Source organism: Panthera onca, chromosome X, assembly GCF_046562875.1.
Source record: "Panthera onca isolate mPanOnc1 chromosome X, mPanOnc1 haplotype 2, whole genome shotgun sequence".
Lineage (NCBI taxonomy): Eukaryota > Metazoa > Chordata > Mammalia > Carnivora > Felidae > Panthera > Panthera onca.
The window spans coordinates 20,316,618-20,344,047 of record NC_138357.1 but is presented as its reverse complement, the minus strand read 5'-3'; the positions used below and the strand labels follow the sequence as shown (position 1 = coordinate 20,344,047).

The 27,430-nt window shown below is 43.2% G+C and overlaps 1 protein-coding gene across 1 annotated transcript; it reads right to left on the bottom strand.

The window, feature by feature from the left end:
* Positions 1–970: 970 nt before the first annotated feature.
* On the bottom strand, positions 971–26,623 carry FRMD7 (FERM domain containing 7). Its single transcript, XM_081792750.1, has 12 exons — positions 26,454–26,623; positions 25,955–26,059; positions 25,111–25,153; positions 22,222–22,300; positions 19,172–19,269; positions 11,044–11,158; positions 10,477–10,624; positions 7,459–7,554; positions 5,889–6,052; positions 3,879–3,947; positions 3,693–3,768; positions 971–2,608 (listed from the first exon to the last, which is right to left on the bottom strand). The coding sequence occupies exons 4-12, from the start codon at positions 22,272–22,274 to the stop codon at positions 1,544–1,546; spliced, it is 1,884 nt and encodes a 627-aa protein (XP_081648876.1). The 5' UTR covers positions 22,275–22,300; positions 25,111–25,153; positions 25,955–26,059; positions 26,454–26,623; the 3' UTR covers positions 971–1,543.
* Between the last annotated feature and the right edge of the window lie 807 nt (positions 26,624–27,430).

Below are 27,430 nucleotides of genomic sequence, written 5' to 3'. Positions count from 1 at the left end.
AGAATGAGGGAAAGGACTAGAGAAAAGTATGTTAAAAGGATATTTTCTGATATAAGGATGAGGAAAGTAAGAAAACGATTCCATGCATCTTTTCTCCATTAAGTCATGTATAAAAATAGCTTGCTTATGTAATTGCATCATTTGTTTGAAGTTAGTACCCAACATTGTCCTGTAAATATGTTGTACTTAACATTAAAATCAATAAATGAAGTTCTCAGATGGAATGCTGCACCTTCCAGGAGGAATAGTAGGGAAATTCTGAATGGGTCAGGAATAGAATCTTGGTTCATGAACTCAGTCTGGTTTTAGCACGATCCTTTTTCTTCTCAGCAATCGCAGTTCAACCACTTCATCCCTGAATATACATTTTCACCTCCCTCCTTCCTTTTTCTTATTTTCTAACTGTCCCTTCCTTTAGTAATACACCAGAACCAATCATTTCTGAAATTGATTAAAACAAAATGAAGACCCAGGGGTGCCTGGGTGGCTCAGCTGGTTACACATCCAACTCTTGATTTCAGTTCAAGTCATGATCTCACAGTTTGTGAGATGGAGCCCCACATTCAGGCTCTGGACGGACAGCACAGAGCCTGCTTGGGATTCTCTCTCTCCCCTCTCTGTTCCTCCCTTGCTTGCTCTCTCTCACTCTCTCTAGACAAACTTTTAAAAAGAATAATAACAAGCAAAATGAAGATCATACTTGCAACTTATTTTTTTAAATAAATGGATGTTCATCACTCTTTATTAAAATTCTGTTCATCTCATTTCTTTGCCTACATACATGCAAAAAAAAAAAAGAACTAAGTCTTGCAGGAGAAAGTAGATAAACCAACATGTTGACTTTTATCTTTCACTACATGTAATAGTTAAGAATAGAGAAATAAGTCAAACATCATATCTTCATCAGGCATATATCTGGCTTTAGAAATTAATTCATGAATTTCCGAGGTTGAGAATTTTTCCCAGTCCCAGATGCATCACAAACTTGTATTCTGCCAAGAGGATGTATGCCACCATCTCGTTCCTGAGACATCAGAGGGCCATGCTCCCCCTAATATATGTTATAAAAATCAAAATCTTTAACACGTCACAGAAACATTTTCACTGGAACCTTTAGTCGCAGTATGGTTTAAGAACAAAATGACCAACATAGTCACAATCTACTAAATCACTAAAGGACACAAGTCTATATGCCAACCCATACTGTCCCCATTCTTCAATGTGGAAGAGCGCCAACTTCACTGATAACGTCTCTGGAGAAATGTATCATGGAGATGATAAATGGCCACCTCACCCTACAACAGTGCTGGTGACGAGAAGGTATGTTCCAGAGTCACTTCAAAGGAAACTTGAAGAGAGGAGATTGAGGAACGAGGCAGCAGCTGGATCTTTCATAAGCTAGGTGCCCAAACTCAGGAGATTCCCTTAACGCCAATGAGTAGTAACTAAGAAAACGGTTTGTGCAGAAGGTTCCTTTTTTTTTTTTTTAAATCTACGTTGGCAACATGGAACTGGCCCAGGAATGTTCCTGGCGTTCACACTTCTAAGCTAAAAAGTAATTACACGGTTTTAGCAAAGTCCTGTCTTCAGCAGTCGGTGTACTGAAAGAAACGTCTTCGTCCTCTTCATCTAGCTGTAGACTACCAGAAGATAAGCGGACTCTGGCCATGGGTGACCTTATCCCTTTGCCATACAAAGAGTAGTAGTCCGATTTAAGAATTTCTGATTCTGAATCACTGGATTCACTAGCTACGTATCTTTCTGATGCTCCCTGATCCATTAAAACTGTTGGAAGCTCCTGCTCTGCAAACATATATGGGAAAAAGTCAGCTTTACGACTCAGAGTAGGACAAGGCCCTAAAGGTCTAAATTCAGACCCAAAAGGAAAACGGATTGTTTTCATATCTGATTGGCTCTGGGATCGTTTGGGAGCTTGCTCTTGAATGTTACATGCAAACGCATCTTCTAAATTTGGGTCTTCCGCTTCCAGATCTATGTTGATGTTGCTCCTACCACTGGTCCTGGCCATAGCTTCTTGGAGTTCTTCAAAGTCTTGCTGAAAGCTCTTCATTCTGACATTCCTTGGGCTCCTTTTGGCTGGCTTCGTTGCAGTGGGCCCTGGAGAGCTGTCTGGCCTTTCCCTTTCCCTTGCCAAGGTCGGAGACCGTCTGGGCACCTGGGGTGGTCTGTCCACGTAAAAAAAGACTTGGGGAGGCATAATACTGACCTGCTGGCCAGTACAAGGTATATAGGGCACATCTGTGTAAGTCAGCCGCCTCGCTGGGCTCACTTCACTTGTGAGGCCGGCAGGTGTGCTCATGTGATTGTCAGCAAGCTTACAGCTCGGCTGGAAGGAGCTCAGAGGACTCCTTCCCTCAAAGTAGTCTCTGGGATCGGGGTCTGTGTAAAGAAAAGGGAAAGAGGAACTGCTCTGGGACGGATGTAACAATGCGGGGTCCGCCTCTGGTTTGGACCGCTCTGGCGCGGCGGCAACCGTCACCTCGGCCGCGGAGCTCCTCCTCCTACCGTCCAGCACGGGCTCCGAGGCTCGCACCCCATTCGCGGTTCGGTAGCATCCGCCGCCATACGCTAGTCTCAAATCTTCCACCTTGAGAGGGAGGACATGGTGAAAGAAGAGAAGAGTCGTTTGGTGGGGGTGGGGGCAGGGATCCAAAGTAGCCTCCAATTTCACAAAGGTATTTCTCACACGGTCGTTTCAACCCATGTTCTAGTCCCAGGTTGATAAATCTATACAGGCAGGACCATAACTTGTGCCATGGCCCAATCCCTGCGCTAAAAAGTACACAGGACGCTCTCCTTTCTCACTGCCACCCCAAGCCCAGCCTCTGAGTTCTTCATGTGCTCCAGCCAGCGCGGGACTTTAAGCAGTGCGGTTTAGAAGCTCTACAAATGAGCCAGGGGTTCTGCTTTCTGGTTCTGGTTCTGCCTTCGACTTGCCGTGTGACCTTGGGCAAGTCCCCTAACCTCCCTGCTCCAGCCTCCTCCCTATTTTCTGTAAAATGGTGGGAAGGAGGGCTATGAATGGCATGAGAGGGTCATAGATTAGATGGTACCTTCCAGCATCATACCTCTGTGAAGCTTTTGAGATAAAAGCTGCCTATGACCTGAATGAAGACATGAGCGTTTGTGAGACCTATAATTATTATTATTTTTTTTTTTTAGGGAGAGCCAAAGAAAAATAATTAACGTGGCTAATGCTGTAAAACCCAAACGAAGCCATCATCTCACTGTTCCAGGAGAACAGCACTGTTGTTAAATTAAGTGACAAAATTACACAGCAAGAGTACTTTAAAACGTTAACCCAAGACCTTACAGCTTCCTCTAAGCCTTAAGATTTTCATTAGGTAAAAAGGAAGAGCTTTTACTTTTAAACATGCAAAGCCACAGAAATTCATTTGGATCTGCATTTTGCAAGATGTTAGCAATACAAGGTGCAATTTAAAAATGTGCCATATCCTTCCAGTCTATGAGGTACACACCAGTGGTCATTTATTAAATGGTCTTCTTTTGGCTGGAGAGACTGAGCTGACAGATCTCCCTAGGAGGCCAGCCTATTCAAACAGTCACCTTTTTACACACTGGGAGATTCTGGCAGAATCAAATCTTAAAAGCATTTGAAATGTAGATGCATTACATTTATCTAAAGCAGAAAGAATTTTCAGAAACCTTACTTGTTTTGATACATCAGAGAGGAGGTCTGGTGACGACCTGCACTGCCGTTCATGGTACTGAGATGGGTAATGTTTCCTGAAATCCCCAAACAGAGAAGGAATTGAAATGGTCTTCATGCACCTACAGAACATATATAATTCTCTAATTCAACTTAAAATCAACACGAGAGAGAGAAAACCATGTACCTCTCGAATGGTAAGCTCCTCAACCTCCCTTTCTTTCCATATTCCAAAAGCTGCCGTTGGGTTCTTCCGCTATTTTAAGAATGAGACAGACATTTTATTTTAAAAAAGATTTGATGGGGGGAGCCTGGGTGGCTCAGCCGGTTAAGCGTCCAACTTCGGCTCGGGTCATGTTCTCGCGGTTCGTGGGCTCGAGCCCCACGTCGGGCTCCATGTTGGCAGCTTGGAGCCTGGAGCCTGCTTTAGATTCTGTGTCTTCCTCTCTCTGCTCCTCCCCTGCTTGCTCTCTCTCTCTCTCTCTCTCTCTCTCTCAAAAATAAACCCTTAAAAATTTTTTTTAATGTTTATTTTTGAGAGAGAGTGAGTGTGAGTGGGGGAGGGGCAGGGAGAGAGGGAGACAGAGGATCTGAAGCGGGCTCTCTGCTGACAGCACAGAGTCCAATGAGGGGCTTGAAGTCACGAACTGTGAGATCATGACCCAAGCGGAAGTTGCACACTTAACTGACTAAGCCACCCAGGTGCCCCGAGATAGACATTTTATTAACACTAGCCATAAGTCAGTAGGCTACTAAAACTTGAAACTTCGTTTACTGCTGAAGTCCAGTCCACATGAATGACATATGCCATGAATCGTTGACCGTCACAGTAATTAAGAATAATACCCACTTATCCAAATATCAGGCATATATCAACCTCATCTACGCAGAGCCCAAGAAATTTTTAAAAGCTTCTGAACAGGACTATATAACAGTTAAAAAATCTGGCCTTGGAAACTAATATACTTTCCTATGAAGGCCTTTTCCCTACCTACAAATTTAGATACAATTTCTTTTTTTCTTAATATTTTTTAAAGTTTATTTATTTACTGACAGAGAGAGAGAGAGAGAGAGAATGGCAGGGAAGGGCAGAGAATCCCAAGCACGTTCCACACTATCAGTGCAGAGCTCGATGCAGGGCTCAAACTCAGGAAACCACGAGATCATGACCTGAGCCAAAACCAAGAGTCGGCCGCTTAACCCACTGAGCCACCAGGCGCCCCCATACACAATTTCTAATAAGGCTATTTATCTGGTTTCCCAATTCATGACAGAGGAAAAACAGCTAACTAAAACAGTAGAAGAGGTTTGCTCCAGCCAGACACACACCAACAAAGAAAGCCAGCTGGGAGAAACACAAAAGCCAAAAAGGAAATCACAAAAATAATAAAGCCCCAAAACTCTGAGCCATTTATCACTGGGGTGCAGGGACTGACATTCCTCTCCCGCCCTGAGGCCATCACTGCACTACAGCTGCCTGTGCAGGTCAATAAGTGATGTTTATAATAACTCAGGTCATTAAGACAAGGGCAAAATATGCTCAGTATCATCTGTTTAAGGAGGCAGGGATTTGTAAAATACATTTTGGAAAGATTCCATCAAAAATATGTATGTTTTTAAAATCTCCTCAGTTCTTACTGAGGCAGGCCTCCACTATTTGAAAATCCCCTATGGGAAATATTCAATTCGGATTTTTTTTTTTTTTTTTTTTTTACCTTAGCTAAGAGTTCTGAAAGCCTCTTCCAAAGAGTGACTAGGCTGGTGCGTTCAAGTAAAAACAAGATCTTATTTTGACCTGGCTTCCATTCTTCCAGTGTTTTCTCACGCTATCTCTTGCCTAACCACCACCAAACGGATGTTGTTGAGCTGCCCTTTCCATGGCTTGCATACACGTTCATATAAAGAAAACAATAGGTTCATTAAATACGTCTTCTCAAACAGTGTCTGCTCCCTGCTCCTCATGCTTGCCAATATTCTGATCTAACCCCTTGCTAGGATGCTTCCCTCCTCCTCCTTCCCGGTTAGGAAATATTGACCTAATGTGTCACACAGAGAATGAGCCGTAAAGGGTGTCACCCTTTAAGTGACTTAAACGGATTCTGTATTGCTTCTAGAATTCAACTCCTCCTACTGCCTTCCCTGTCACTGAAAAGAAGTTGCGGGTACAGTATGCCCGCGTGCAATAATATTTCATTACCTGTAGCGGAAACTGGAGCCCTTGCTGCAGAGTAGGGTTCTGGGCTTTGATTTGGGCTCTTCAGAAAGTCTGAAAAAAGCATGGTACTCCACACAAGTCTTCCAGAAAGCCTTGCAGGCATCTCGGCTGGCCATGGTGAACTCCAAGGTGTCCTTGCACAACACCTGTATAAACCAATTTCCATTAAGCGAAACACCCTTCATGACTATCAAAGAACTTCAAATCCCAATGCTATCCAAACCATTGGCCCGAGGGCCCGTGCAGCTTCCGATTTTCCACTCGGCTCCCTACAGGCTTCACACCTACTAAAAGCAAATGATTGGCCACCTTCCGAGGAACGGACAGGGCCACTGCTCAAAAACAGAGCCTTCTCTAAGAAGCCCATCTCGCTTTGCAGCCCCCTCACCTCAAACGCTTGTTTACCCACCCACCCCACTTCTCTGCCAGGAACCTTTTTATGAAGTTGTAAATTAGGTTAAGATGAACATCAAAGGACATCCTTTCAAGGTGACAAGAAGTTATAAATGACCAACAGGAAACGGGGTGGGGGGGAGGGGATTTCCTTACAGATGGTAGGCTTTATAGGATGATTACACGTGTGGGAGTCTTTTTTAACATATCAGCTAGAAACACTTTGTCCTCTCTATGCTGCCTTGTTCGACAATTCTCTGTATTGCTCACTTAGCATATTCTAATCTGCTTTAGGGGAGCTTAGCCTTCCAGACCTAAAGTTCAAGTTTCCTCCATCCCCCGACCCACTATATACCCGCCTTTGCCCACGCATGCATGCAGCCCTATTTTCTGCTGACCCCCCCCCCCCCACCACCTCCTTTTGTTCATTCTCAGGTTCCTGCATGCAGCCCTGGGACACTCGACAAGCCTCACACTGGATACAGTCTCCTGAAGTGCTCAAACAAACGCTTTCACGTAAGGCTAAGGTCCAGAGGATGCAGCCCAAGCTACTGAATCTTCTGTAGGTCAAAACACGAGTTGATACACATTTTTCATTTCCTTTATGGTCACAAAAGGACATCCTTTGTAGCATCGTTGTCTCACCCCGAACAATGCGGCCTTGACCGGCAATTCCTTCTTTTGCTTAATCTACACCCAAAGCTCCCTACGTCTTGCTTTGGCAAATAGGTGTTCAATTATTTGGCATGTAGTAGGTGTTCAGTTATTTTTTGTTTAATGAAAAGGCATGAAAATACTTTATAAAATGGGGCAGATAACATCAAATAAATATGTCCATAGTCCTAGATCTGTTCACTTCCATTTGACTTCTCAAATCCCTGGAAAAAAAATGTTTTTTTAAGGAGACTTGTCTTTCATTCCAGCCACCCCATTTTCCTACTACTTTATTCGTTGTGAACTGTCAATAGGATTTCTTGGTGTTCTGCCTTGAGTAGAAATATGACTAACGCTCTGGTTTATTTATGTAGAGGCAAAAGAGGGAGTACATCACCCCTCAGGGCCAGCCAGCTTTCACCACCCACATTCAAACAATTTGCTGAAACAACCAAGAAATCCCACGTGAACCAAAAGTAGAAGAATTTATTATAAAGCTACTTACCAAAATGTTGGAATGAAGCTTGATGAGAAAATGCTTTCTCTTAAAACTCAGCTTGCGGATTTTAGCCCAGTTGAAAGTATTGATCTTTGTATTTCCCTATAATGAAACACATGGCAGACTTCAAGGTGAATGTCAGCAAAAGCTGGTTGGGAAGACAATGAGAACCTGCTAGAAAATGCGCTTCTGTGCATGGGACCATCCTTGATCTATCTCTTGCACGTACTGATCCTCCTGTACTAGGCGGAGGCTGTGGGCCGCAGAAGGCGTTCCAGGTGGGACACAGGGCCGTTCCGAAATGCCAGCAAGGAGGGGTACACCTGGGAAAGGTTTCCAGCCAGGATGGGGAGATCACAGTAGAAAAGGATTACTGCAATAGCTTCTCTAATCTCACCCCTTCCTACGTTTTCACATTCAACTGCCACTCCATTTACTCAAACACCTTCGATAGCTCCTCACTACATGCATCATCAAGTCTAAACACTTTTGGCTGGGTTTTCCTGCCTCCACTATATTGAATATTCAGCCTTCTATCCCACTGATCCTAGAAAACAGTCTTCCATCCAACTCTGTACCTTCCCTCCCAGAGAGAGGGCTCCTCATTCTCCTTACCTAGAATTGCTTTCCCCATAGCCAAGCTTTCTTGCCCCGCTAAAGCGTTCTGTATAACTATGACAGCCTACATCCATTTCTAACTCCTCTTAACTCCCTTGGCTATAGTGGACTTCCCAAACCATTTAGGTCTTTTAGTTGGTTAGTTGGTTGGTTGGTTGGTTGGCTGATCTGTCGGTTAGCTGATGTTTGTTTGTCCACATGCTCCAAAAATCAAAGGTATACAGAAATATAGACATTGAGAAACCTTGCTCCTATCACCATCACTCCTATCTCTGTCCCTCTGTACCTATCTATCCATTCTCTATAGATAACCACATTTATTAGTTTGTTGTGTATACTTGTACAACTTCAAATAAATATGATAAATTAGGTTTTGATTACTTACTGGCTGCTATTGATCACTATTGCTCTGGTCTCTCAAAATAAATTGTGAGTATCTTAATTATAGGAGCCACAGGTCACGCTTAATGTTAGTTTCTTGATTATGTCATCCTTTACCCTTCTCGGGGCCTTTGTCTGTGTGCCCTTTGTCTGGAGCCCCCATCCCTCACCTGCCAGCCCTCACTTGGATCTGGACAACTTCCTCAGGTCTTAGCTTAAATGTTCAAGTCCTTTCACGTGTGTTACCATAGCATCCCACACTTCTTCAAGCACAAGTACATTGTATCTGTTTAAAATTATTTGTGTAGGGGTGTTTGGGTGGCTCAGCCAGTTAAGCAGCTGACTCTTGGTTTTGGCTTGGGTCATGATCTGACGATTCATGAATCAATCCCCTCACTTGGGATTCTCTCTCTCTCCCTCTCTCTCTGCTCCTCCCCTGCTCATGCTCATGCTCATGTCAAAAACAAATAAACTTAAAAAATAATAACAAATAAAATTACTTGTTTCATTGTCAGTCTTCCCCCTATTAGAATGCAAGGTCCATGAAGTCAGGATAATTCCTGCTCACCTCTGTACCTCTAGTGTCTGGCATAGGGTGGATGTATGATAACTATACTGACAGAAGACTGAATGAATAGATTGCTGCCCAACTCGGTAAAAATACTCAAACCCATTGAATTGAACAATTAAAACAGATGAATTTTATGGCATGCAAATTATATCTCAGTAAAGCTGGTTTTGTTTAAAAAAGAAAATAATAATATAATGAATGAAGAACACATAGGAAGTACTCAGTACATAAGTATTCTTTGACTGGATTTGGGGTAGGACAAAATAGACCAGCCACATCGTTTCACACTGTCCACAGAAGTATTCACACTGGAGGAGGTCACAACTAACACGATGGCTTTGCTCCTCTGCCCTCCCCCATTTTTTCCCATGCAGGAGGAAATGGCGAGGATCGGGGCTTAGAGTGGAGTGGGTAAACAGGCATGCCTGTGACCCATTGGGTCTTTTGCCCACGAGTGTGATTCTCGTGCCACAAAGTTTACAACCAGAAACATGAGAAGGCCAAGATTCTTTTAGCTGAGTCTGTACCTGACTCTTTGTGACTTACTTCAGTACTCTAATTTGGTCCTGGAGGTCACTGGGCCTGAGCTCATCCCTTCCTCTCTCACAAGTGATTTATTCCCAAACCTGCCCAGCTATCTGCCTATCATCTTTTTAATGTCTATTTATTTTTGAAAGAAGACACAGAGAGAGAGAGCATGAGCAAGGGAGGAGCAGAGAGAGAAGGAGAGAGAAAATCCCAAGCAGGCTCTGTGTTGTCAGCGCAGAGCCGGATGCGGGGCTCAAACTCATAAACCACGAGATGAAATCAATAGTCAGATGCTTAATTGACTGAGCTACCCAGCCACCCTTCGGCCTATCATTTTGGAAGGTGAGGCAAGTGCTCTTGAACCTTAACCTGTATCTAAATTCATTGAATGTTCACCCATGTGAGGAGACTTAATGGACTGGTCAGGTTCCTTGGAGTGAGGATTCATGATGATAGAGGACCAGAGAGGCCTGAGTTGGTTTCTAACCTGAAAAACAACGTCCTGGGAAAATAATGAACCAGTAAACAGAAGCAACTGCTGGCACACTGGGCTCTAATTCCCTAGCAGCCGACGGTGGGCATCTCCAGTGAAACCAATAACTGAATGAGAACACCACATTTTGGACCCTTTGGGTTGTTTCTGGTGCATCCGGATAAGGTGAGTGCACTCCGCATCACAGCCTAAGCTTTTAAGATGCCCAAATCCATAACGTGCGAGTTCCTGTGAGTCAAAACGGTCAGTTACAGACCATAAATGGAGGCAAAGCACATCAAGGGGAGAAGACTTACCCAAGACACTGGCAAGTGTCCCCTCCCTTTCTGACGGGTGGTAATACTGAGAGGTGAGGTCACCTCAGGAATGGACACCCACGCTTGTGCCAACGTAACCCCCGAAGCCTCAGGACTTTAAAGGAAAGAGTTGGTACCCGTAACACCACTACTCCCATGTGAGCAACAGCCAGGTGGATCTGCATCCCTTCGCCATCACTGGCGGGGTGAGGCCTGATGCCGTACATATCCAGCTTCCTTGCTATATCCAGTAGCAGAATGTCCGATTCAGCCGGGCTCCTGCCGCTGCAAAGGGAAAGAATTTACGAGCCTAATAAATGCGGCAAGAATGACACCTCCACCCTAAGGGCTCCAAGAGGAGCTCAGTGTTTTCTCGAGCTCGAAGCTTCTCTGACTTAAGGACTTGCTTTTTTTTTTTTTTTTCATGTTTATTTACTTTTGAGAGAGAGAGAGAGAGAGAGCACAAGCAGGGGAGGGGCAGGGAGACGGGGAGACACAGAACCCGAAACAGGCTTCAGGCTCCGAGCTGTCAGCACAGAGCTTGACGCGGGGCTCGAACCCACAAACCATGAGATCAGGACCTGAGCCAAAGTCGGATGCTTAACCGACTGAGCCCCACAGGCGCCCTAGGACTTGCTTTTAAGAGCCTGTCCCCAGCATTAGCATGCCCACTAGCAGAAGCAGGTGCCAGATGAAGTACTTACACGTGCTTCTGATGAAAGTGCATGATCTTGCTCTCTAAACAGTCTTGGTTCGGTAAGTATCGGGTTTGTGCCAGATGTTTCTTATCTGTTTCTTCATGAAAGTCTCCCAGTTCTGCTGCACGACAGAAAAGCGACATTTTTCACATTAGCATTGAGGAGTTAAGCAGTGGAGCACCTGGCAGATTCTCTGACCTGCCCCAAACAGCCCCTTCTTTGCAGCCAGTATAGCCCTAGGCCCCCCACCCCATGATTTATGTATCTTTATATTTTAGTTCACGGTGGAATGAACGGGGTCTTTCTCAAATCAGAAGCAGTGGCTTGCTATGAAGTCTCAGTATAGTAAATCACAGACACGGTGTAGGTCTTAAAGGCTCCAGGATCACAGGTGAGTATTTCATTAGTTTCTTCTTCCACATTCTGTTTGTGATCTCTTCTTCTTCTCATCAGTTCCTGTTACGGTTTGAGTTGTGTGTGCCCCAAAAACACTCTCAAATTCATATGTGGAAGTTCTAAACACCAGTACCTCACACTGTGACTGTATTTAGAGATAGGACCTAAAAAGAGGGGATTAAATTAAAATGAGTCAGCAAGGGGGCACCTGGGTGGCTCAGTTGGTTGAGCGTCTGACTTCAGCTCAGGTCATGATCTCACAGTCCGTGAGTTCAAGCCCCACGTCAGGCTCTGTGCCGACGGCTCAGAGCCTGGAGCCTGCTTCGGATTCTGTGTCTCCCTCTCTCTCTGCCCCTCCCCTGCTCATGCTCTGTCCCTCTCTGTCTCAAAAATAAATAAAAACATTTAAAAATAAAATAAAATAAAAAAATAAAATGAGTCAGCAGGGTGGGCACTCATCCAATCTGACTAGTGTCCTTATAAGAAGAGGAAATTCGAACACACAGATACCAGGAATGCAAGTGCACGGGAGAAAGACCAGGTGAGGATACATCCAGAGGACAACAATCTGCAATCCAAGCAGAGAAGGCTCAGAAGAAACCAAAGCTGTCCACACTTCAGCCTTGGATTCCTAGTCTCCAGAAGTGTGAGAAAATACATTTCTGTCATTTAAACCACCTAGACTCTGGTATTTTGCTTTGGCAACCCTAGCAAAGTAATACAGGCCCCTAACCTCGCTCTACCTTGATCGTACATTATCCAAAAAGGAGCATATAAATGCCAAGTACAATGCCAGCCAGTCACAGCTATTCATCACTCTGTACACTGGGAAGTGAGTAAAACCCTAGCTATCTGGAATCCCTAGGAAATGAATCATTCTGGAAATTATTCTGGCTTTTCCAAATTACTGGCAGTTCACCCCTGATCATAATCTACTCTTTTCTAGATGTCTCCAGTTTATTGTTTTAACCATCTGTCAGCACAATGCCTACAAAGGTCGTTGAGGTGTACAGGATTATCTATCTGCCCCTACAGTTAATGGATTGGAAATGTTTTGATTTTTGAATTACCGTGTCTTCTTTATCATTTTTACACCTTTCCCTCTCTGTCAGATTGATATGAATCACTTCCTGGTCACTGACTTCCCTTGAAGAGGTCTCCACTTGGTTGTAATTATGACTTCTAAGTGGGAACCTAGATATCCAAACCTGTTAGCGTTTTATGAATTGGAAGAGTAAATGGATTCTCCATGGAATCCTGTGGTGCTTGCCTATTGACTAAAATACATGGACACGGGACACTGATTTTGAGTGCTGGAAACTTATTTTGCCTTTTCTCTTGATTTTCTTTTGTTTCTTAATTTTTAAAGTTTATTTATTTATTTTGAGGGGGAGGGTCAGAGACAGAGGGAGAGGGAGAATCCCAAGCAGGCTCCGCATTGTCAAGGAGCCAGACACGGGGCTCGAACCCACCAACCATGAGATCATGACGTGAGCCGAAATTAAGAGTTTTATGTTTAACCAATTGAGCCACCCAGGTGTCTCTTGACTTTCTATTACATTTTAGACAGGTGACATGCTCATTGAGATATAGGTGTATGTTTTTTAAAAGTCACATTATAGTGAAAATCCTCATATAACAAGCTTTCTTAAGAAAAAAAAAGACCAAATAAATGGCTCTTTTATTTATTTTTTGCCAAAATTGATAACTGTACAAATCTCTTTAAAACAGAATCAGGCCCATATGATTTCACTGATTAATTCTATCAAATATTCAAAGAAGATATAAAGACCAATTCTTCACAAACTTTTCCAGAAAATACAAGATATAATACTTACCAACCCATTCTATGAGGCCAGTATTACTCTGATACCAAAACTGTGATGGACAAAGCCATCATAAGAAAACTACAGACCAATATACCTCATGAATACAGAGGCAAAAATCCTCAACCAAATACTAGTAAACTGAATCTGGCAACATATAAAAATGATTACTCATCATGACCCAGTGGGATGTATCCCAGGATTGCAAGATCAGTTCAACATATGAAGATTAATTAATATAATATACTATGTCAATAGAATAAAGGACAAAAAAACATTTATCATTTCAGAAGATCCAGAAAAGCTCTGGGCAAAACCCAACACCATTTCATGATTTTAAAAAGTTCAACAAACAAGGAATAGAAGGCAGCTTCTTCGACCTGATAAAAGTTATCTATGAAAACCCAATAGCTAGCATCATAATCATACTAAATGATGAGAAACTGAATGTTTTTCCCTATGACCAGAAACAAGACAAGGACATCTGTTCTTGCCAGTTATATATCCAACATTGTACTGGTGGTTCTAGTCAGTGCAATGAAGCAACAAGAAAAAATATAAACAATTTGCACTGAAAAATAAGAGATAAAATTGTCTTTACTGGGGCGCCTGGTGGCTCAGTCAGTTAGGTGTCTGACTCTTGATTTCGGCTCAGGTCATGACCTCTGGGTCATGAGTTCAAGCCCTGCATTGGACTCTGTGCTGACAGTGCAGAGCCTGCTTGGGATTCTCTCTCTCCCTCTCTCTCTGCCCCTCCTCCGCTCATGTGCACGCTCTCTCTCTTAAATAAATAAACATTAAAAAATTTGTCTTTACTTGTAGTCAATGTGGTCAGGTGTGTAGAAAATCCTAGGGAATCCACGAAAAACTCTAGAAGTAATATAGGAGTTCATCAACGTAGAAAAATGGATCAATATACAAAATACACTTGTATTCGCATATACTAGTGATGAACAATCCAAAAATGAAACCAAGAAAATTCCATTTATAGCATCTAAAAACCCAAAATGCTTAGGAATAAATTTTACCCAAAGATGTAGAAGGCTTGTATACTGAAGATTATAAAACATTGCTAAGAGAAATTTTTAACAGATCTATATAAATGGAGAGACATTTCGTGTTCATGCATTATAAAACTCAATTTGTTAAGATGGTAATTCTGCCAAAATTGATTTATAAATTCAATTAAATTCCCACCACAATTTTTTGTAGAAATTGATAGATGATCTTAAAATTTACATGGAAATGCACAGGATGTAAAATAAGCAAAACTATTTTGAAAAAGAACAAAGTTGGAGGACATACATTTCTCTATTTCAAAACTTAATACAAAGCTACAATAAATAAGATAGTGTAATAATGGCATAAGGACATATAGATCAATGGAACATAGTTAAGAATCTAGAAGTAAACCCTTACATTAATGGTCAATAGGTTTTTAAAAAGATAAGACAATTCAATAGGGAAATGATAGTTTTTTTCAACAAATAGGGAAAATGGACATCTACACGAAAAAAAAAAAATGAAGTCAGATCCCTACTTCACAACATACACCATACAAGCATACAAAACAACAACTCAAAATGGGTCATATAACTAAATCTAAGAGGCAAACCTCTAAAAGTTCTAGAAGAAAACGTAGGAGAAAATGTCTGTGACCTTAGGTTACACAAAGAGTTTTTAGATACAACATCAAAAGCATGATTCGCCAAAACATACTGAGAAAGGGAATTCTGCCAAAATTAAAAACTGTTCCACTCCAAAAACCAGAAGAAAAAAAGAGTCAATGCACCAAGTTGGGGGGAAATTTTTCAGTTACATATCTCATAAATGATTTTTAATCAGAATATATAGAAATCTGGGGCACCTGGCTGGCTGAGTCAGATCAGTGTGTGACTCTTGATCTTGGGGTCTGAGTTTGAGCCCCATTTAGACATTACTAAAAAAAAACCAATATATATATATATATATATATATTCATTCAGTAGGAAGACAACAATCCATTTTAAAATGGGCCAAAGATTTGAAAGGCATTTTACCAACAAAAACATAGGAATTGTTAATAAGCAAAGGAGAAGGTGTTCCACATCATTAGTCACTAGGAACATGCTAATTATAATTGCAACAAGATAGCTCTTCATACCCACTAGAATGGCCACAAGAATAATAAGAATAAATAAGAATAAATAAAATGGAAAACAGTTCAGCAGCTTCATAAAATTTTAAACATATATTTACCTTAAGATGAGGTAATTCCCCTTCTAGAAATCTATTCAAGAGATATGAGAATATGTCCAAACAAAAATTGTACATGAATGTTCATAACATTATTTATATGAGCTAAACTGGAAACAATCCAAATGTCCACAATCAAGTACATAGATAAACAAAATGTTGGGGTGCCTGGGTGGCTCAGTCAGTTAAGCATCTGACTCTTGATTTTGCTTTTTGTTTTGTTTTGTTTTTTTAATTTTTTTTTTTAACGTTTTATTTATTTTTGAGACAGGGAGAGACAGAGCATAAACAGGGGAGGGTCAGAGAGAGGGAGACACAGAATCTGATACAGGCTCCAGGCTCTGAGCTGTCAGCACAGAGCCTGACGCGGGGCTCGAACTCACGGACCGCGAGATCATGACCTGAGCCGAAGTCGGCCACTTAACCGACTGAGCCACCCAGGCGCCCCTGACTCTTGATTTTGGCTCAGGTCATGATCCCAGGGTTGTGAGACGGAACCCTGCGTTGGGCTCTGTGCTGAGTGTGGAGCCTGCTTGGGATTCTCTTCCTCCCTGCTCTCTCAGAAATTAAACAAAATGTGGTATGTCCACAAAATGGAATACTACTCAGCAAAAGAAAAGAACAAACTGCTGCGATTCATGCTAGAACTTGCACAAATTTCAAAAATATTATGTCGAGTGAAACAAAGCCAGATGTAAATGACCACATATTTTATCATTCTGACTGAAATGTCTAGAAAGGGCAAATCTATAGAAACAGAAAGTAAGTTAGTAGTTGCTGGGGCTGAGCATGGGGACAGGGAGTGACTGCAAATGGGCACGAGAGGTCTCTTGCATGATGGGAATGTTCTAAAACTGGATTGAGGTAATGGTTGCATAACTTTGTAAAATTTACTAAATATTGTTGAGTTGTAGTCTGAAAAAGGGTGCATTTTATGATAAGGAAATTATACCTCAATAGAGCTGTTTTTAAACACACACACACACACCAATCTTTCCGTCTATTAAGCACAAGAGCCTATGTTGACCCTAGGCAAACACAAGAACACAAAGACTGTGCTGGTTTTTCATTCCACGCAAGACTATGAAAATCTAGGAAGAGACCTACAACATACAAATGAGTAAATATCATCAGTAAAAGAAGGTAGCAAATGTTATGAGAACCCCCCTGTTACCAGGCTGGCCCAAAGTACCACCATCTCTCTCTACTGCAATAGCCTCTTCTCTGGTCTCCCTATTTCTGCCATTCCCTCACAGGGTCTCTTTTCACCCCGGAAGCCAACATGGTCCTGTTAAATCCTAATTCAGATCATTTCACTCCTCTGCTTAAAACGCTTCAATGGCTTGCCGTCTCATTTAGAGTAATCTTCTATGTCTTTAATATGCTTTTAAGGCCCTCCACGATTACTCTCTCCCCTTCTCCCTCAGTTCCATCCAGCCACAAAGCCTGCTTAACATTTCTTTAACACCCCTGGCACACTCCCCCCTCAGGCCCTTTGCACAGGATGTTCTCTCTGCCTGGAACACCCTTCCACCAGATTTCTGCAAGGCTTGCTCTCTTACCTCCTCCATGTCTTTGTTCAACTGTCATGTTCACAGTGAAGCCTAACTTGACTACCTTACTGAAAAATTCAGTACCCACCCCCGGAATTCCCCAGCTGCCTTCCATACTTTATTTTCTCCAATGCACTTATCTCCTTCGAATACATTATATATTTCCTTATTTTGGTTATTGTCCGATTGCCCTCCACTGACAAAATGTGAGCTCCACAAGAGCAAGGGTTTGTGTCTGTTTAGTTCACTGCCATGTTCCCCATGCCTATAATAGTACCTGGCATGTGGCAGGTACTCAGTAAGTGTTTCTGGAATGAATGACAAAGAAGAGTTACTAAAAGCGTTCACAAAAGGGATGTGTAGGAGAGACTTAAGCAGATGAGACGTCAGAATGTGGAGATTGTTGAATGCCTAGAACATAAATATGGAACGAATGAATAAATGGATAAATGAGCAAATGAACGAGCAGTCTTGTGATGTTCTACACGCTGCCTTAGCATCCAGTGAAATGGTCCAACCTATGGATTGTGCGGAGCTGACTCATCGAAACTTTAGCTTTTTCTCTATGGAAAGAACTTGTATTGACAAAATAATCCTCTGGAAAAGCTGAAGTCCTCTGTGCTATGCCTGAAATGGCCACTAGGGAATGCCCAAATCCATAATGCTAAAGTATCCAGGATGCAATTGGGCTCCCCAACAGTCATGTGGGGGGCCCCGGTCATTCACAGGCTGATAACGAAAAAGGAGAAGTCTTCCAACATTGGTTCATCTATCCGCCTTACCTGGTGCCCACCAAGCCAAACATTCAAAGCCCATCAATATGACATGTAGTTTTCAGCCACCCCTCCTCGACACACCCTACGTGTGAGCTGTACTTGAGCTACATCTCTGTATATATGACTTCTTGGCCCAGCACAATTTTCTTTTTTATGCTGTCTTCTCTGCCTATCACTGCCTATCCGATTCCTATGTGTCCCTTTAAAGACCAGCACAAAAGCCACCTCCTCCAGAAGCCCTTCCTGATTACTACTGCTCTCACTGCCCAGTGCTTTCCTGATATCCTGGGGCTGTGGTCACCTGCCCCAGTCAGCAGTCCCTTGGTAAACACTGATTTAGACACTGCCCCTATCGAAGCACTTCATTCTGGAGTTCCCAGTGAAATCAGAAATCTACCAGCTCGGGACTGTCAGGAAGGTCAAGGGATACAGGTCAAAAATGAAGTCGAGAAACAAGACAGAATACAATGTTATGATTCTGCAAAAGTGGTAAAGAACAGCCTATTCTTGGAAGGCCTCTCTAGAAGGGAAAGAAAGTCCACTGGCCATATAAGAAGAAATACAGTCTCCAGTTGCCTCGACCCCACCCACCCTCAGGGCTGCAGGAGAAGCCTGGCCTGCCCAGCTTTCCCCCCTCCCAAGCTGGCTCCCGCTGTTCCCCTGGTCTCCTTTTCCCTGCCTTCATTATTCAGCCTAGTCCAACTACTTGGCTGCTAGCAAATGGGAGCTCTAATAGATGCCTGGGGCCTTTTTCCCTTTTAGCCTCTTTCCACCTGCTGTACTCTGTGCTTTGTTCTCCAGATTCATGATAAAGAGCAACACAAAAATCCCATCAAACATGACAATGTGCTGCAGAAAGCACGTACCAGAAATGTATCCTGGGGCAAGCACAGAGAGTGGAGCCTGCCTGGCAAAACCCATGTCTGGACAGATTAGTCCAAACCCGCTCCTGGACAGCAAGCCCCAGGCGGGGGTAGGGGGGTGGGGAGGGTAGGGGGGCTGGAGGTTACGCCATGATAGAAAAAAAATCAGCATTTACCCTTAATCTCTATAGCCATCTTGTGAGAATGTATTCTTGTCACTATTATAAAGACTCGGAAACTCAGGCACAGACAAGTGAGGGGACGACAACAGCTAGGTCGTAGTAGAGACTGGATTGGAATCCAAAGCTGAATGACTACAATGACTAGCCTCTTTCTCCTGGACCATGCTGATTCTACATATATCTTATCCAGCCTTCCTCTCCTCTGTAAGTCCTAACACAGGATGGACACGCTGGGCGTGCTCGGCTCCTTTGCTCGGTTCCCTATCCAGTCGATAGGCACCGAAACCGACATTTGCTACTTACATTGTAGGATGTGAGATACCATCAACGCTGTAGAGTTGTCACTGCATGGAAGCCTTCCTAGAGCCAAATCCTTCTTTATTTGAAGAGTAAAAAGATACCTGGAAGAAGTTGGGGGGGGTAGAAAATCTCTTAAGAAACAAGCATTTCCCTTCTCCCAGATCTCAGATGTTTCAAGAAAGAGACGGCGCCCCCAGTCAGCAAGATGCCTTTTGGGGATGGTGAGTAATGCATAGGCTTTGCTTCAGCCCCAAACCAGTACCAGACCACAACTCGGCTGATCCAGCATTTTGGCAGGCCTCACAGCCATTAGGAATCACCCCAGCTAAATCCTCCCGCCAACTTGAGGGAATTGGCCAATCATCCTCCAGTGGTTTCTGCCACGTAGCAAAGCCACATAGCCAGCCAGAGACAAAGGGAGATTCAGCAAGAACAAGCCCACTGGGGAGGCTCTGTTTACTAAATGCTATCAGAGCACTCACTATCAAAACAACTTAGATTGGGAGAGCGGGAATGATCACCCCATTTTACAATTACAGAAAGGCAGAGGTTAGGTGATTTGGGCAAGGTCATTTTGCCCAAAGATAGTGAAACTGGCCAGAAGTCAGGTCACCCACAGAATTTATGCCTCCTCCTATCCAAAATATTGTGTTTCAGAAATCAAGGACTTGAGGTCATGCTTTACTCGGACTACCTTCTCTGTATCATCAGAGACCAGCCCAGCACTTTGCACAGAGCACGCAGGAAATTCCTATGTTCTGAAAGGAATGAACCCAGTGTGCTCTTTTTTTCCCACCGACATGCTCATCAGGGACCCATAAAGTACAGACTGGTGTCCAGAGTTCTGCCAAAGAGATAGCATTTGGTCCCACGCTTTTAAGCTGTTACCAAAGGAGAATCAAGTTTTGAAAAGATGTGTAAAAAGAAGATTCTATCATTGACTGCTTTCTTCCATGGTCCAAATTTGGTTCCAGTATTTGATTTTATACACTGAAAAACATATTGAGTATGTACTGTGGGCATTTCCCAATGTAAGATGTAACTTTCTAAATAAAGTTTTATCTGGACTTCTTTATTTAAATCAATTAAGCCTTGAAGGCAATGTGGTAAATCAAAATTAATTGCAGGGGATAGATAAAAATCTAGATTAGAACAAGCAGGTAAAATTAGTAGGTGATTATTCAATTTATAAACGCATTCATCATTGTAATACTTCAAATTATGAGCTCCCCTAATGGGCTAGAAATGATTCAATTAGAAAATTTATATTTGCATACCACTCTCAGAAACTCATGGATTGGCCCCAAACGAGGCATCCTTGTGAATTTAACTATAGTTAAGTATCTTAAATGGCCCACCAGAAAAAATAAAGGAAGTCTAACATTTGCCATTGCCTGCTCTCAAATATAGATGTAAATGAGAATTAATAAGCCTCAATCGCTGAAGGGAAAGTGAATTTCTTTTTGCTCCTAGCAAGAAGGAAAAGGAAACTTCTTGTCATTTGACACGTTCCTTGCTACTAAGAGGGCAGCTGCCTGCTACAAATACCAAATCCTCGCTCTGAACAGCTGATGAATCATTTATCATCACATTGATTTTCTCATTCTTTCCCTTTTGGAGGGTGGAGGAGTTTATCTCCATTAAAATTGGTCACAGTGTGAGACTCAAGTGAAATGGGTTAGCAAATGCAAACTGATATAGATACCAAGATATCAGGTTATCTGGGAAAGTGGGCTACAACTCACAAATATGGAAGAGAGAAGGTGTGAGGGAGTGACAGACTTGTGAAAAGTGACGTCTGCAGAGACCCCGCAGCATACAAGTCCTCCTGTACAAAAGGGGTGAAGAAGAACTGGCCTTGAGCTGTGTTGGGAGGTGTGGGAGGTGGGGGAAAACTCGGCCAAATCACTCAAAGCTCCCAGGACCTGTTTTCTCCTCTGTAAACTAGGAGAGCTGGGGCAGATTATCTCAAATATCCATGCTAGGGTAAGATTCTAGAGCCTGGCAAGCACAGTAGGGTTTGGGGGAGCCTTATGTTGACAATGCATTTTTGAAGTAGGTTTACATTGTCATTTTGAAGGGTATTGTATCTAAGTATAAATAGACTTTTTAAGCGAAATCAGTCAGTCAGAGAAAGACAAATATCATATGACTTCACTCAGATGAGGACTTTAAGATATGAAACAGATGAACTTAAGGGAAAGGAAGCAAAAATAATATAAAAACAGGGAGGGGGACAAAAACATAAGAGACTTAAATATGGAGAACAAACAGAGGGTTACTGGAGGGGTTGTGGGAGGGGGTTGGGCTAAATGGATAAGGGGCACTAAGGAATCTACTCCTGAAATCATTGTTGCACTAGATGCTAACTAACTTGGATATAAACTTAAAAAATAACTTAAATAAAAAAATTTTTTAAATAGATTTTTTAAACGTTTTATACTTGTAAATTTTATTTTTATACAAAAAGATTTTGTCTCAAATTATGAATAATGTGTAATTATAAATGACTGTTAAAATTACATAAAATTATGAATAATTTATAATTATTAAAGAATTGTAATAATTATCAATGATTTCCATTATATATTATAATTTATTAAAGTCATTTTTTAGACTTTTTATTTTTTTACTCTTTCAATGTTTTATAAGTATGTGTCGTCATCACTTTCTACCCATAGGATGCATACACACACCCGCAGGTTTTCATAGCTGGTATATTCGTGCCGTCAAGCTGCCTTCCAGCTGGAACACAGATGCGATGAAGGCAAGCAGTCCTGTTGTTGTAGCAGCTAAAGGCAGAACCCCCACATGGGCACCCAGGCTGGCTGCCGTGCTAGAAGGCCACCCCTCCTCCCTGAAATCCCCACCCTTTGGAAGACTAACACTTTGGGGACCAGCCAGGCCCTCCTTCTCCTCAGCTCCTCACCGTCTCCCAGAGAGTGACTGAGAGCCAAGCTTGCCAAAGAAGGCTAGAAGCCCATCCCCTGATAAATGGAGAATAATGAGTCTTAGGTAACATCATGCAGCCGACCCACAGGTAAGTACTCTACCTTGTAAGCTCTTCTCGAAGATGTCCGGGGTCCACTGGGAAAAATTTCACCATAAATTTGAAAACAACCTCCTTAGGATCTTAAAACACAATTATCTCCATAAGTTTTATTTAAATGTCCATCACAACAGTTACAGGTATTTACACACACACACACACACACACACACACAGTATACGCACACGCACACACACACACACACACACACACACACACACACACTTCCCTCTCTCCTCTCCCCTCTTCTCCCCATCACTGCTTCCCTCAGACTTTTCTTTTAAATTTCAATTTTCCACATTTCTAGGATGGTGCTATTTCTGGATCGTGTCTTTATGTGGATAGCAATCGGGAAAGTTTCCCTGTCCCTCTTTCTACCCTCTCTCCCTTTGAGTTTCTTTTTGTAAACATGTGTCTCTTTCTGGGCCCTACTGTGCCCTCTATGATGCGTCGCAGTTAGAAAATATATATACCACTTGCCTCTTGGGGATTCTGCGCTCCTGGCTGAGAGAAAGGCCCAGCTTTAGAAGCAGGTATTTATCATCTGACTCAAGGTTCTCATAAAAGGAACTAGAGGTGAGTGTATGTACGGAGTGGTGCCTCTTTGTTGCTTAAAATCGACATTAAGAGAACACATCTAGGGGTGCCTGAGTGACTCAGTCAGTTAAGCGTCCAACTTCGGCTCAGGTCATGGTCTCATGATTCATGGGTTCGAGCCCGGCATCGGGCTCTGTGCTGAGGATTCGCTCTCTCCCTTTCTCTCTGCCCCTCCCCAACTCATGTGCATGTGCCCTCTCTCTTTCTCTCTCTCAAAATAAATAAACTTAAAAAAGAGAAAACACATTACTTGTCTTCACCCCTACTTGCATTTGAAAAAAAAAAAGAAACTCTTTGCATCAAAAGCAAATATTTATGGAGTGCCTATTATAGGCCAAGCGTTGCACCAGGCAGGTGCCGGGAATGAAAAGACAAAGAAGTACTCATAGTCTGGGAGGATGGGCAGCAGCACAGACTAATGTCAGTGTTGAGTACTGGGGAAGCAGAAGAGGGAGAAAAGAGGGCTCCCAGTTCGATTTGAATTTTAGATAAACCATGATCACACGGGAAATACTTATACAAAGAAATTATTCTTTGTTTACCTGAAGTTCCAATTTAGGTGGACATCTTTTATCTGAGAACCCTACGCCTGAAGTGAATTTTGTCACAGGCAGGAAAGGTAGGAGTATGAAGGGGGTCGATGGCAGAGGTAAAGCTAGAAAGGCAGGCAGAGTCTGTGCTTTGCGGATCCTGCTAACGAGTTTGGGCTTTATTCTAAGGGCAATGAGGAGCCGTGGAAGCATTTTCAGCCGGGGCGTGATGTGGTCAGCTTTGTATTTTCAATAGTTACCTTTGGAGTAGTGTACATGATGGATCAGGGGAATCAGTTAGGAAGCTGTTGGAATAAGGTGACACGGGATTATAATGTGGTGGGAACAGATGGCACTGCGGAAACCCCAACCCAGAGAGCACGCGAGGGAAGAGACGCTGTAAAACAGCGTGTCTTGGGCGCCTGGGTGGCTCAGTCGGTTAAGTATCCAATTCTTGATTTCGGCTCAGGTCATGATCTCATGGTTGGTGGGAGTGAGCCCTGCATCGGGCTCTGTGCTGACTGACAGTGTGGAGCCTGTTTGGGATTCTCTCTCTCTCCCTCTGTCTCTGCCCCTCCCCCGGCTCTTGCGCACGAGCTCTCTCTCTCTGTTTTATTTAACACACTTAAAAATAAAAGCATTTCTCAGAGTGTCGACTGAAATCTGCCTGCATCAGAACCACCTGTGGAATTTGTTTAAAATGCAAGCTGCTGCCCCCCCCCGCCCCGCAACCCGGGAATGAGGCCCAGGAATCTGCATTTGAACAAGTGATCCTGACACACACTGAAATTTAAGCACCACACTAGGTGGTGACATCCGGGTGGAGGGAAAATTCCATACATACTAGGCACTCAAATACGAAATGAAACAAATGGACAGTGTCTGTGACATTGGATAAAACTAAAACATCTTCGGGTAGAAGGTAAATGGCAGTGCAGACTGACATAACGACCAAGGTCAGCCTGCCCTAAAATGGGCACTTAGGCATTAGGATTATTTTGACTTAAAAGCAATCAAAACCCAGTCAATTCAGGAAATGCTTTTTACCTCCCCCTCAACTGGCTAAATTTACACTGGAAAGGAAGAGCCTGTACCAGGAAGAGAGCTATTACCTGAGATAACTCCGTTACAACATGAACTAGGTGTGGCAGACAGGGAGGAACTTCGCTAGGGCTTTTGATCAAAGTCCTCTATGTCCCATTGTGTCTGAGTGGCCCAGCAAACATTTGTTTACCAAACATTTACTTTTTCTTCCTCCTGTGAAGTGCATTCCTTCCCTCTGAGGTCCCACACCCTGCCCCCTTCTCCTTAGTTCTGGATGACACATTTACCTCATTTCACCTGTCTTTGGAATTTCCATGCCTGTGTGGATTCCCCATACCTATGAGATTAAATTTGAATTTCTCTTGTTCATCTGTCTCCTGTCCATTTGATTCTTATTCTGGCTAGAAGGACCTTGAAGGGCAGAGGAAATTTTTCCTTCCCCGAGAACATGAAGGATGCTCAAAGATTTGCAGTGCTGGAGTCCGAGCCAGTCCACAGAGTGCTGTAATTACCAGCATAGATCCAGGAGCATGAGTTTTTTCCTCTTGGGCAAAATTAAAACGATTTTTTTAATTGCTAAATTCACTGGATATACAAAGGATTAAAATAATACATCGAAGCCCTTTTCTCCCTTATATTTGGTGAGGAATAGTGTGGTGTTGCTGAAATATTTTCAAGCTGTCACTGGGAATTACATCCCTTAAGTGATTTTCCATACTTACTTTTTACTTGCTTTGTAATGGGCTTCAGTATCTCCAACCAGACCTGTGATAACATTAATGAAAAAGTTGGTAGAACATGGCATTGAGTGCAGCTTTTTTTTTTTTTTTTTGGTAATGGACAAAAGTCAACACGAAATAAACAAATACCAAGACTACTGAGATCCCTTCTAACGACAGTTAGAAACAGTGGTGTCAGAGATGACATACCTCGACCATATTCAATCAGCCCCCTCGTATTTACCCAATGACAGTGAACACTGTTGATCTATAAACTCTTCGTTGTTGACATTTGAATCACTGCTCCCCTGCCTAAGTAGGATGACAAAGGTGTCACATACAAGGCTCGTTAGTGGCTACAAAGACTAATGAAGGCATTTGGCTCTGCATTTGAATCCTAAAGCCTCCAAATGCCAGCTTACTTTCTGGGAAGGTGCTGGTGCTGGATAACGGAATAGCCAAGGCAGGACACGTCAGGAAGAACATCCAGAATGTTGGGGCCTGAGAGAAGGGAAAGAAGAGTCCCCTAGTCATTGGTAAGGTTAGGAGCCTTCATTCTGGAGGCCGATGTCCAGCCTCAGGGAAAATCAGAACAGATAAAGCACAGATTGCTGTTCCCAGGATGACAAAAGAGGAGCGTAGGGTAGAAAAGTCTGTTTGGTAAACTGAGGCGACTTTAAATAGACAAAGAGGGAAGAGGGACAGTAGTTGTTAAATCTGGTCATTTTGCAAGGGTTTAAAATGCTTTTTCATTTTTCAGTCAGGTTTGAGCGCTCCATACCTGGCTGCAAACTGCATTTTAGAAGCAATCCTAGACACAAAGAACCCTATAATGAAAGCAACTTACATTATTTCCAGAATGGCTACAGAATTCTAATCCAAAATATTCCTTTTCAGCAAGATTTAGGTGGCTGCAACTCAGGTTAAACAGCGCCTTCCCGGATGACTTTTGCTAAACAAAACAGAGAGATCATAGCACAGTTTGCATTCCTGACCTGATAGTGTTACTGCAGTGTGGGAGAAAGGGTGGGGGCAGCCCAACTCTTAAAGCACTTTCGGGTAAGCACGGTTTACAGGTCTTGCTTGCATCCTCTCAAAAGACGATGTTGCACAGATAAATACATGCCTCTACCTGTAGATTGTTTTAGGGCCTCCTCCCCCCCCCTGCTTAAAAAGCCTCAGACTAATGACAAATCCTCTTAGAAAAAGAGAGCCTTGCACTTAACTATGGCGAGATCTGCAAATCTACCCCTTCAATGGAATTCTTTAATCAATTCATCCCACAGGCAATTTGAATGATTTCCCCCCCAAATTGACAGATAGTTTAATCAAGATGCAAATCTGACCTGCTTAAAATCCTTCTGTGGCTCCCCTCAGGATAAAGTCTCTAGTCTTCGCTCAGGAGGCCGGGCCCACTTTGGCTCAAGCTCACGTGGCCCCGCCTGCCCCTCCGGCCTCTTCTCTTGCCCCTCCCCCTCGCTGGCATTTTCCTTTCTAATAATCGCAGCCTGCTCGCAGTTCCCCGCTCACATCAAGTAGTTTCATGGCTCCGGCTTCTGCTCCCCTGTCATTCCTTCTCCACAGACCGCCCTTCCCACCCTTCTTTGGTTTGGCTCACTCCTACTCAGCTCAGATGCCATCTTCCCTGGAGAGCTTTCCCGGATACCTATCAGCCACAGGGTGAGCCAAGGGCAACCTCGGTGCTCCCAAACACCCTCTCTCACCTCCAGCGTGCACTTTGAACCCGGATGTCTGTCTTTCCCATTAGACCGAATACCTTCATAGCAGGGACCTTGCTTCATTTTTCTTGTTACCCACCACGTCTAACTCAAAGCCTGGCACCTAGTAGGGGCTCTTGAATGTTTGCCGCTCTGACATGAAATTGGCCAAATTACTCATAGGAGCTCCTTGAGTAGACTTCACTTTGCTGCTTTTCCCACCAGATCTGGGTCCAGCATAACTCGTTCACATAGGGCCACACGTTTTTGTTTTTGTTTTTCTTCATAAAGCCCACGTCCACGGTGAACACAAAACAGCCCCTTTCCTGGGCTTCTCTGAGAACAGGAGCTTTGAAGATCTCTCTGAAAATGTCCCGGAGCCGTTGCAGGGAGGGCCGTGATGGGAAAATTGGGCCCTGGATGATAGGCGCAAAGAAATGCTGCTGAAAACCTCTAGTTAAAGCCAAGTCACGTGGTGCCTATGCCGCTGCAAAGGAAGCCGGGTGAGGGGAAATGTAGTTGGAAATCACCGACCCGTAGAATTTACGGCAACCTTGAGAGGTCAGAGAGCCCAGCCACCCTCCTCCCACCCCCTACCCTCTCCC

Excerpts from the sequence above, each read along its gene's own strand:
- FRMD7 (XM_081792750.1), bottom strand. The coding sequence starts at position 22,274 with ATGGTGAAATTTTTCCCAGTGGACCCCGGACATCTTCGAGAAGAGCTT. Across the intron at positions 7,555-10,476 it reads TGGGAGTAGTGGTGTTACGG|GGAAATACAAAGATCAATAC; the intron begins GTACCAACTCTT and ends GTTTCATTATAG. Across the intron at positions 3,769-3,878 it reads AGGAGCTTACCATTCGAGAG|GAAACATTACCCATCTCAGT; the intron begins GTACATGGTTTT and ends TGGGGATTTCAG.